At 36.4% G+C, this 12,216-nt stretch overlaps 1 protein-coding gene across 2 annotated transcripts in view; it reads left to right on the top strand.

The window, feature by feature from the left end:
• The window catches only part of Vps37a (VPS37A subunit of ESCRT-I), a 32,929-nt gene that overhangs the window by 8,451 nt on the left and 12,262 nt on the right, over nucleotides 1-12,216 (top strand). For both annotated transcript variants that reach the window (XM_050147403.1, XM_050147402.1), the window contains exons 2-4: nucleotides 4,789-4,863; nucleotides 6,275-6,389; nucleotides 7,074-7,174. In XM_050147403.1, the coding sequence (XP_050003360.1) occupies nucleotides 4,789-4,863; nucleotides 6,275-6,389; nucleotides 7,074-7,174 (291 nt within the window). The remainder of the gene's footprint in view (nucleotides 1-4,788; nucleotides 4,864-6,274; nucleotides 6,390-7,073; nucleotides 7,175-12,216) is intronic.

Below are 12,216 nucleotides of genomic sequence, written 5' to 3'. Positions count from 1 at the left end.
GCAGTACCAGCGTGGGAACCAAGCATTTGTCACGTAGGCCCTTGGAGAATATTTCAGGCTGAAACTGTAGTAGGTACCCTGTTTTATTTTGTATCAAAGCTTTGTCTAGAGTATGGTCTCAGATTCCCTTTTCCTAGTTGCTAAGCCTTAGTTGACTTTTAAATATACTTAAGATGACATTTCCCCCTCTGTTCTCCACCAGGGTTCTTTTCTATTTCCATAGCTCTTCCCATTTCCTTGCTCATTATCCTATCCGGTCTTCGGAACTCTGCTGAGAAGATACTAAATAAATGTTACATGTCACACAGCCCTTTGAAACAAACAAAATCAAGCAGTTTACATTAGAATTTCTTACATCAGCCTTCTCCAACAGACTGATTTGTGCTAGAGTGTTTTCCAAATAGCACAGACTGTTTATTTGAGCTATTTAAAATTTTTAGTGTCTTGGTTTTTTTTTTCATTTTCATATCAACTGCATATATATGCAGATACCTGTAAATGCTTATCAATTTGTCCTTCTGAAGATATTAATCATACAAATTTGAAGTCTTCTGTTTGCTGTTTCTTTGAGGGTTTTTCTTTTTTTTTTTCTCCTGGTTTTGTTGAGATGGCTGCCTGCATCAATATGGGTATTTTGCCATGCTGGCCATTGTTGTGGTTCCCAAGTGTGACAGCGGGGCAGGGCTACTGATTGCTTCCCGCCCTTGGCAGCTTGCATTTTAATATGTTTCCTGGGATTTTTTTTTTCTAATAAAAATTCTGGCAGTGACTGAAAAATCTTCATTAAAATTTTATTACCACAATCTGAAAAGGTACAACTTAGGTGAGTTTTCTAAAAGTTTAAATTTAACATCTAACACATTGATCAGTTGTCTTGTAATCTCCTGAAGCCTTTACATATATGATCTTGCTTAATCAGACAACATCACAAACAGATGGATACTTTTAGTATAACCATTTCTCATTCGGAAAAAAAAAAGTTCAGGAACTTGTATTTGATCTAATTCCAAATGTTTTAGTCACTGTTTATTGCTGTGAAGAGACACTATGACCAAGGCAACTCTTATAAGAGAAAATATTTAATTGGAAGCTTGCTTACAGTTTCAGAGGTTTAGTCCATTTATCATCACGGAAGCATGCATTGTGCTGGAGCAGTAGCTGAAAGCTACATCCTGATCCACAGGTCAGGTGAGAAAATGGGACCTAGCGTGGATTTTTGAAACCTGATCCCACCCCCAGTGACATACTTTCTCCAACAAGGTCACACCTACTCAGACAATACTTTTCTAATCCTTCTCAAAGAGTTCTACTCTCAGTGACTAAGCATTCAAATATATGAGCCCATGGGGGCCATTCTTATTCAAACTATCACACCAAGTAAAATGGTATATGTGGGATTTGAACTCAGGGAGTCTGTCTTTAATAAGCCTTGCTTTGAGTCACTAAGATGTTCTACTTGAACTGGTAGACGATTCTTTTACTATTCATTCCTTGTGCAGTGACATCTTGGTAATGTGGAGGAATAAAGAAAATAGGACTTTATTTTAATAACATTTAATTATGTGACATTCATATAGTGGAGGATGGTATCAGCCTAAACCCCGACCCCAGGGAGAAGCTTTCATAAAGATCATGTAAATCCTGACACTGATTATCTGTTTGAATCTAGCTTAGCTGTTTCTTTGTGTCGTTTACTTACTATTTTAGTATTTGAGAGTTCCATACAGTGTATTTCGATCATGCTTATTTTCTCCATACTTGCAGGTCCATTCCCCTTCTCTACCCACTCAACTTTGTGCTTTTTTTTTTTTCAAATTTCCACATTAAATCCAATTTGTGCTATCTGTATATCATCAGATGTGTGCCTTTCACCAGAGCATAGTTGACCAAGAGGTGACACTCTTAAAAAAAAAAAAAAAAAAAAAAGCTAACTCTCCCTCTTCCAGCAACTATAATTGCCAGTAGTTCCTCGGGTAGGGACAGGGCTTAGTGTCCACCTCCCCTCTTCATGCTAGTATTTGGTCTGATTTAAACTTGCATGTGGTTTGTGCATTTGTCACAGTTACTTTGAGTTCATACGTACAGCTGCCTTTCCATGTCTGGAGGACATTGCTTCCTTGTATTTATCAACCACCTTTGACGCTTACAGTGTTTCTTACTTCTCTTAAACAATGATCTCTGAACCTTGAGAGGAGAGCATTTGATACAGATGGCCCATTTAGGGTTGAGCATTCCTTAGTCTCTTACTCTCTGTACCTTGGTCAGTTGTTGGTCTCTTTGTTAATCACTATGTATTGTAAATAGAAGCTTTCCTGATGAAGTTTGAGAGATGCATCAGTCTATGCATATAATACTAAGTCATTAGGATTTTACTTCTGTGTCACTTAACTGTTCTCCCCTAGATCTGTGACCTGTTGAGCTGCAGACTCTCATCTCTGTCATGGTGCTAGGTATGGGTACTGTGTTGTGGAGAGTGCTGTAAGCTCATTCAGAAAGTAGTGGGTTTTCCCATTATGTTTGTGCCACTGTTGCAGCAGTGCACAAACTGGCCAGCCAGTCATTATTTTAGCGTGCAGCATTCACAGATGGGCAGGATTGATGATTGCTTTTCTAACCATAATAGATGGTAAGAACCTATCAGCTTGAACCGGCAGCCTGTTCTTCAGTGACAAGTCTGTGACCGGGTGGATCTGGGATGAAAAATAAAGAAGACAAGAAAGTTGGGGTCAGGAGGTCTTGCATAAGCTGATGCCTTATACAAGAAGTACAGCATCTTATATACAGTTTGCAGGGGAAAATGGGACAGAATCAGCAGAAAGCTATCATATAGTGGGAGGAAGTCAGCAGGAAGCTAATCAAGGAATGTAGTTTAAAAAGGAACTCAGGATATCTCAAGTGTGCACAGACTGAGCACACAGTGGCCTGGGGATTGATAACTTTAGCTCCTTTGGGGGAGGATTTAAGTTCCCAGGATCAGAAGTTACTGTTCCCCCAAGGCCCTGGCTTCAGGCCATTACTAGCCTTGCCAAGCATATTCCTGGTTTTAGACAAGGAACTACATTTCTTCTCCATGTATCAGGGCATCAGGAAAAGCATTGGATCACCCTGGTTCCCAGTCCCTCTTGCTGAAGACACTGTATACTTGAGTCATAGAGCAAGGAAAAATCAAGTTGACTATGACCTGGAAGCTTCATCCTTTATGGTTTGCTTTCATACTGTAAGCTCATCAGCTAAAGCTAGTGCCTGCCTGCTGCTATCCTCCCTGCCATGGTGTTGTCAAGACCAGCCCACTGAAACTGTGAACAAGACCACGTTTAAATGCTTTCTTTTATAAGCTGACTTGGCCATGCTGGTGCTTCACAACTGAGACGCCAACACTTAGAAACATTTCAAAATACATAAGATTTGTATATTTTGAGAGACTAGGTTTTTATTGAAGGACAGAAAATACACTAATCCAAGAATGAGGAAAATAAACTTTGTAAAACTGTTTGAAGTAACTAAAAGGAATAAAATAACAGGAAGTGTTATATATTTGCTAGACCTTTCAAAGACTAATGAATACTAAATGTCCTCCATTATATCAACTAATGAGTACTACTTTGTGTGTTCCCCTTAGAACCATTATGAATGTTAATATTTCGAGTGAGCTCCCAGAGGCTCCATAGTTCCTAGATTTACCTTTATAGGATGTCAGATTATAACGGCTTTATTTTGGGACTCTGCTCTGATAGCATTAACAAAGACTCCCAAAGTAGTAGCTCAAAACAAGACAAAAGTTTATTTTGAAATTTAAGCCAGGCATGGTGACTCTTTGTCTTTAATCCCAGTATTTAGAGCAGAGGCAAATGGACTTCTCTAAGGTCAAGACCAGCCTAGGCTACATTGGGAGTTCCAGGTCAGTCAAGGTTACATATAATAAGACTTATCTCAAAGAAGACAAAACAAGCAAGCAAACAAAAACCAAAAGTGGTTTCATACTTATCAAAGACCCTAGCTAGTTACTTCATTGCTTTGTAGTGCCTACCACCTACTAATAGGATGCCTCAAAGTGGCTATTACCATGCAAGCCTAGCATCCAGACAGGAAGTAGGAAGAAGGTAAGAAAGGCAGAAAGAGCTAGTAGTTGGGATTCCACTGTAAGCGGCTTCCTTGGAAATCCACCCCACTACTAACCTATGTTTTCATTGGCTGGGACATAAAGTCTTTAACAACAGCTAGTAATAAGAAACAGTATGGCTATAGCATATGGCTACCCAGAATAAAAGCAGGCTCCTTTGGGGAAGAAGAGGAAAGGTGGAAAGCAGTCAGGAGCCATTATGTCACCATTTAAAGAGACACTCATTGGGACTGCTCTGTTTAAATTCTTCAGATTCAGTCATCCCCAGCTGCCTGTAAAGCTGGATAGTGGCACAGTTAGCAGAACTCAGCTACTTGTTGACATATATTACCCAGAAGGCTTCTACTAATGAGTTGGATAAAATTATATTAACTCAATCTGAGATTATTCTGAGTTTTCCTTATATGTTTTCCTTAGCATCCTTCCCTTACCCTTTGGATAATAACAATAATAATATTCTGGATATTTCAGAATATTATTGCCTGCATATTTGATAAGTCTTTCCAACTATAGTAATTCTCTCTCTAGATACAAATTATATCAGCTATCCAAATGCTGTGATTAGAATTTAAAAAGTTGTAGGCTATAGCATCTAACATTTGGTTTTTATAGTAACAGTTTTTTATAGCATTGATCTTTTTATATCTTTTCTACTTTTTCTTTTACAGTATAGCTGAAATACAAAAAGATGTAGAATACAGATTGCCATTCACAGTAAACAACCTAACAATTAACATTAATATGTAAGTAAAATTCTTTTCTATTTTTGTGTACTAGGTTTTAATTTTATGTCTTAGTAGCTAGACAATAATATTGTGTGAACAGAGTTGTAATCTATATTTCATGTAAAAGAAACTAACTTTTTTGTCTTTACTCTTAATTAATATCAGACATAGCTGTTTAAATGAACTTATTCATAGTAACTATAACAGAAAATAGTGCTCAGCTTAGTGAAATAAAAACTTTGTGGTTTATTACTTAACACATGGACATAGGAGGCCTTATAAAATACTTGTTCTCTGAGCAAATCTAAGGATAAACATGTATCTCTGGCAAGAATTAAAATACATTAACTTGACAAGTATGAGCTTTATGAATCTATATAGAAGCCTTACAAATTAGAATATATTACAGAGTCATAATAAATGGCTGTAACATGGACTCATGGGCTCCAGAGGCCACTTACTGCCTCTTTAAAAAAAAAATTAAAAATCTTGACCTATAAAAACAAAAACAAATAACAAAAATGAACTTTAGCTATATAAATTAATTAATTTCCCATCCAGTGCCTATGTAGATGTAGGGAGGAGAGTCCAACAAAATCCAATTTTGATAATGTCAAGAAGTACTTTCCTTAACCAGTATATAAGCAGAAAAGCCTAAAGGGAAACATTCTGAGTTTTCAAAATTTAAGAAACAGAGTTCTGGATTTAACAAACTTCTATTAAAATATTTCATAAACTAATTTTAATTTTGTAGTACTTAAAAAAGATGAATTTTTTGACTTTTGAATTAAGAGCTTTTTAGTCTTAAACCCCCATGATTTACACCAGTATGAGGAGAGGCGTTAATGCAGCGTTTAGGACTCAGATGAGCGAAGGCTTGGTTACAAGCACAGTAGTGTAGTCCTAGTACTTACTTCTCACCCTTTCCTCTGTAGTGTAGTATATGCATGCCCAGGCTACTGCGGGCAGGATTTCACACACACACACACACACACACGCACACACGCACATGAACACATGGCCAGAACTATAATCCACTAAATAGTCAGGCAGTTTTGCATGATTTGCTGTACAGGTGGACAATCTATGTTTTAGCTGAGATTCTTATTCAGCAAGTTTTTTTTATTAGCTTGGAAATCAATTCGTTGACATGCTAAAAAGACTTTTCTGTAATGCATGGAGCCCATATTCCATGTTAAAAAGAATCTCTTGTATTCAATTACTGTGTTGTTGCCAGAATATAGCCTTTCATATATTTCAGTCTGCTCAATATTTATAATAAAGCATGTGTTACTAAAAATTAAGTCCATATAAGACAATGTGAAAATTTAACTTGCATTTAAATAACTTTGTTTTAGGATTATGGTTACATGTTGTATTTTTTTCATTTGTTTGTGTTTTTTTTGTGTGTGTGTTATTTCTTTACTAGATTACTTCCTCCACAATTTCCTCAGGAAAAACCAGTGATTAGTGTTTATCCACCAATAAGACATCACTTAATGGATAATCAAGGATTGTATGTTACCTCTCCATTAGTAAGCAACGTATGTATATGCTATAGTTTATATCAGATTAACCTACCCATTTATTACAGTTTATTGCTCTAGAAATCTGAAGTGTAATAAAATTTTTATTTTGAAATTGGTTTCCTTAGACAATACTGTTTACTTAAGCCTGTGACTTGAAGTTCTGGATATAATGTGGTTGATAATGTTACATGTTGCAGCTTAAATACCCTGAGTGTTTACCTCTGACAATCAAGTTACTGGAAAGTGTGAAGTGTGGGACGCTTCATTATCGATTGAATAGACTTTTAACCTGATTTGTTAATTACTAAATATTTATAGTATGGATTCTATAGGAAACTGTTGTAAATCATTATTGTTAGTATGTTGACACAGTGTTCTTTACTTCTTTATTTTTTCCTCATTTTAATTTTATGTGTATTAGTGTTTATGTGTATGCAGTGCCCACACAGTCAGAGGACAGTGTCACATCATCTAGATCTGGGGTTACATAGGTTGTGAGCTGCCTTGTAGGTGCTAGGAACTGAACCTGGGTCGTCTGCAAAACATTTAAGTGTTCCTACCCACTGAGCCATCACTCCAGCCCTCTTTCCTAGTTATTCTTAGCTGCAGACATTGGTTAAGATTTCAAATGAGATTTATTCCCATGAAATTTTGTGTTTTGAGAGGGTTTTTATCATTATGTATTACTGTTACTTTCAGTTTACAATGCACTCAGATCTTGGAAAAATTATTCAAAGTCTTTTGGATGAGTTCTGGAAGAATCCTCCAGTTTTAGCTCCTACTTCAACAGCATTTCCGTAGTAAGTATATTTATAGTATGTAACTTTAACATGTTTTTATTTATCATAATTAAAATATAGTTTAAGGGAATTGATGTTCAAAACAAAGACAGTTTTCTGATTGCCACACACTCACCTTCATGCCCATAAGGCCAAAGTTTTCAGAGGGGGCTGTGTATTTCTCATGTAGTTGATTATTTACCCACCGTCTTTTAACAATAGGCTCATGGGACTGTTCTTGAATTTCATTTGGCTATTACCTATTGACCTCTTACTGTAATAGATGAGGGTTCTATCTGCCACAAAATTTCCATTCTCCTCTTATTATGTCATGATTGCTACATAAGTCTATTTGGTGTGTTTGTTACATGACTCATAAATATTAGCCATTGCTGATATTTTTTTAGCTCACTTTTGTTCATGTCTATCAGGCAGGTAATCTCTAGGTTCTGTGTTTAGTTGGTTATTTTTGTTTGTTTGTGCCCCCTCCCACCCACCGTTTTCCTTGTTAGTTACACCCTATCTCTGTCACACAGATCTCATTCAGTAGCTTCCCCTTGTTTTTTCTTCAAGCTTTCCTTTGTTGTTTTCATATATTAGATTATTTGTTTCTTGAGTTTTATATTTCTCTTTTTAAAAAAGATTGTCTCCTAGTTTCTTCGTCTACTATCTTCCAATAATTTCCTGAGTAGAGCGTTAAGGTGAACAACAAATCATACTAGAACTTGTCCTTAAAATAGTAAAATGTGGGTGTGTGTCTTGGGGATTTGAGACCTGAACCTGTGGCCTTGAACGTGTCAAACAGGGCCACAGAAAGCCATCCCTAGCATATTTTAATCTTAGATTTTAAAACAGGGTCACACTCTGTTACCTAGACTTCCTTGGAACTTGCAATGTGACCAGCAGAGCTTAAAGTTGTCATCTCTGACTTGGTTTCCTGGGTAGCTAGAATTATAGCCCTATTCCACCATGCTTAGACATTTTTCTCTATGAACCTATAGTTCGGTTAGGTGTTAGTGGCAACTCTTTTGTTCTACTTTTTCTATTAGTTGACTTGGCTTTAAGAAGTGTACTTGAGGCCGGGCGGTGGTGGCACACACTTTAGTTCCAGCACCCAGGAGGCAGAGACAAATGGATCTCTGAGTTTAAGGCCAGCCTGGTCTACAGAGTGAGTTCCAGGACAGCCAGGGCTACACATAGAAACCATATCTCAAAAAAAAATAAATAAATAAAAATTAAAAAAAGAAGAGGAAGAAGAAGGAAGAAGGAAGAAGAAGAGGAAGAGGAAGAGGAAGAAGAAGAAGAAGAAAAGTGCAATTGAATAATATGAAAACTCATTTAATGCTCTTGTCTGGCAGTTTTTGTTCACCAGCTACCAAGACTGTAGTGGAGGCTATGAGCTATTACCATTTAAGGCAGTCTGAGTTTCCTCACAGCATGCCACATGGAGAGAGGTTGGACCAGCCGAGTAGAAGGTGTACTTCCTTCTACTATCTATATTCACAGATATAGCTATGAGTATTGCACATCATCATTTCTGCTGCATTTTAAGTATATTCAGGCTGAAAAAAGAAGAAGAAATAGACTCCATCTCTCTCTAGTGTGGCAGAATTTAAGAAACCATATGTTTGTGGGAAGTGTGCTCTGAAAATCTTGCAGATTTGTAGCTATTTTAAAAATATATAGTCTGACACATCTCTGATCACAAAAATTCACCTGTATCCTATATGCAAAAATATATTCACACTGTCTCACACAAGAACTCCCACAGTTTATTTTATAAGAGGCTCACACTCATATAGAGGTATAGAGGAGGGTTTTCAGTTGTGTTCCTTAAGAACATCTTTTAAACGGAAGAAGGGTAGATTAAAATGACATGGTTGTTACCTCACGTATATCTAGCATGTAATGGTAGACCACTGTAGACTACTCTACCCATAATGAGGGAAAACAGGCATTCTGAAATCCAGCTGGGCTCACTGCTTTGATAGAGCTGTGGTTTTGCTTTGTGGACTGACCATGGAATAAAATTTGGTTATTGATTTTGCTTTTGGATCATCCTTTCTATTGGATGCATACCATGATCCTAGTGATTCAGCCAAATATAGTTTTGTCATGGATATGTGAGGCTCTAGATTCAATTAGAAAGGTGAGAGAAGGGTCACAGGAAGGAGAAAAGTGTGAGATGAAATTGAAACATTAACTTACTAAAATGGAAATGCAGAGGCCCATAAAATAATTATCACATTATAAAAGACCAGTAATAAGATACATTTTTATGAAGGTTCAGAGTGACATAGATTAAATTTAGAAGTTGTAAAAGATCAGAAATTAAAATGGCACCAGATATATATTTTTTAGTTTGTATGCATGTGTACGTGCAAGTACTTGAGGATATATATGTGGGGGCCAGAGGTTGATATCATATGTCTTCTTATTCAGATCTCTTCCTTGACTGCTCATCTTATTTTTTTTGCTACAAAGTTTCTCGCTGAACCTTGAGCTCATCAATTGGCTAGGCAGGCTGGCCAGTGGCTTCCAGGGATCTTCTTGTCTCTGTCTCCTACCCATCCTTCGTACTGGGATTGCAGATGTGTGTCTCTATGCCCAGCTCTTAAATGGGTGCTAAGAGTGTCAGCATAAGTCGTCCTGCTATCCATCAGATACAGTAAATGAGATTGGAATCTAATGCTCTTGGGGAGTCTAGAATACATAGAATACAGATTATACAACCTAAAATTTGAATTTGAAATGTACTCATTATCTAATGTGAGGGCATATTAAAACTTTATCAATTTTTAAGTCTCAAAATTTATCTTCCAATATAAATCTTGAATCTCTGAAACTGTCTTAACTTTTTCTAATGGTTATTTTTTGTCATAACTCATGCAGTATTTTCTGGGAGAGTATGGCACCAAGGCTCAAACTATGAACCAAGCTAGCCAGGCTAGGGTTGAATTCCTAGCTTTTACCTGTTTTTAAATTTTGAGACAGTGACACACTGTTACTCAGGCTAGTCTTCAACTCACAGTTCTTCCTGTTTCAACCTCTGGATACGTAGGGTTATAAGCCTTTAACACCAGCCTAGTTATTTTAATCCATAAGTTTTACAATCTGTAGCCAGTAGAACTTTTGGGGGGAGCACCTGGAAATGAAATTCTTACTCCCCCTGCCCCCAGAAAAGAAAATCTAAAGTATGGAGGAGAGTTTGAGCCAAGCAGGGGTGAAAACGAGAAGCGCTCTCATGAACAAGTGAAAGACTGAAAGCACAGAGACAGTGGGCTGATTGAGGCCTGGTGGACTTTTGACTGTGATCATCTGAAGAGAGCTTCATATGTTTGGAAAGTTAACCATTGTTTCTTGCAAGAGAAACTACACCCAGAGAATTAGATGATCTGTATGAAAGTTTCTGTACAGTGTTGAAGGTACTTCCTGGCTTTGATGACTGTAATTCATGTGACAGGACAGAGATGAATTAAAGACCTGCCAAATGTATCAGAGACAAGACTTCCCTGTGGTTTAAAATCCTGTCTCCCATTCTTTTTCCCCTAAGTCTTAAGAAAAGCAAAGTTCAAGCCCCTTTGAGAGGTGTTAACAATGGATTTCAGAAGTGGGCAGGCAGTGCTTTAGCAACTGTCCAGTAAGGAAAACACCTTTTAAAAGTGTTAAAAGCATTGTCTCTCAGCAACCTTACTGGAAGACACACACACACACACACACACACTATGCTCATTTATTCATCTCCATTTCAGGTATGGCATATTGTCAAAATAGATCATTGCCCATTTTGTAAGCATAAAAAAAAGTTTTTTAAATTTAGTTGTTATTCAACAGCTAAATTGAGCATCACTTCCTGTTCTTAAGATGCTTAATTTTATGTCATCCACTTGCCGTAAAGTTGTTAGAAATTTGTTATGTATTAGAGAAATTGCCCTTCAATGTGTGATAGGACTTTCAACTGATTTGACTTTCGCTTTGATTTATGTTAGTTAGCTTGTTGGTGGTGCTGAGGATAGCAAGCCCAGAACTTTGGGCTTGCTGGGATATATTCAAACACTGACCTTTTTTGTATTATATTGGGCCTGTTGTTTTGATTTGGTTTGCTTTGGTTTTGTTTTTTTGAGACAGGATTTCTCTGTGTAACAGCCCTAGCTGGCCTGGAGCTCACTTTGTAGACCAGGCTGGTCTTTTTCAGAACTCACAGAAATCTGCCTGCCTCTGCCACCCAAGTGCTGGGATTAGAGGTGTGCACCATCACCGCCCAGCTTGTTTTGTTTTTGTTAGTGTAAAATTTGTCATTATTTTCTTTTTATAACTTTAGAATTTAGAATTATAGAAATCCTTTCATACTTTTCCCACTTCAAGGTTGAAACATTCCAAAGGTTTCTTTTAGTTCAAGATTTTTAAAACTGTATATAATTCTTGATCTGTTAGTTTCTATCTTATTATAAATGTGAGCTCTTGACTTTTTTTTTTTTTTTTTTTGTCAAACATGACCACACTGTTTTTCAACTTTGTTTCTACTTCAAGCCTTAATAACTTTTTTGGCATTTTCTATTTATTTCAAAATCTTTCTAGCCATTCACCAATGCTATGCTTTAATTTTTAATTAATAATTAAGGTTCTGTAATTCATTTTTTCTGTGTGAAAGAAGTACTATCTTTTTGTTTTCTGTTTTCAGATTATTTTCTTTCTATTCTTGCAAATTTTTCATTAGGGAATACTTCAAAATTTGTAAAGGATGTTTTCTTCTAATAAAATACTCAACTCAGGTTAATTTCTATCATTAAATGAAATTATAGTAGTCCTACAAAAATATACCAATATAAAGTATAAAGTTTTACTAGTTAGTATTTAGTATCATCTCCAGAATATACCCATCAATCTCATTTCTTTCCTAGGAGAATGACTGATTGATTGACTTACTATTAGCTCAGATGTTTGCATTTTTCAGTGTTCATTTATGCCTGAAGTACTCCTGACTCTTTTATAATTTGATTTCTTCTCAATTAATTGTTTGTTTTTTTGGATTTTTTTTTTTTTTTTTTTTTTTTTTTTTTTTT

The sequence above is a fragment of the Alexandromys fortis genome, unplaced genomic scaffold (assembly GCF_014885135.2).
Source record: "Alexandromys fortis isolate MF-2015 unplaced genomic scaffold, M_Fortis_MF-2015_v1.1 scaffold_32, whole genome shotgun sequence".
Classification (NCBI taxonomy): Eukaryota; Metazoa; Chordata; class Mammalia; order Rodentia; family Cricetidae; genus Alexandromys; species Alexandromys fortis.
Note: the sequence above shows the minus strand (reverse complement) of the source record. Positions and strands in the feature narration are given on the sequence as shown.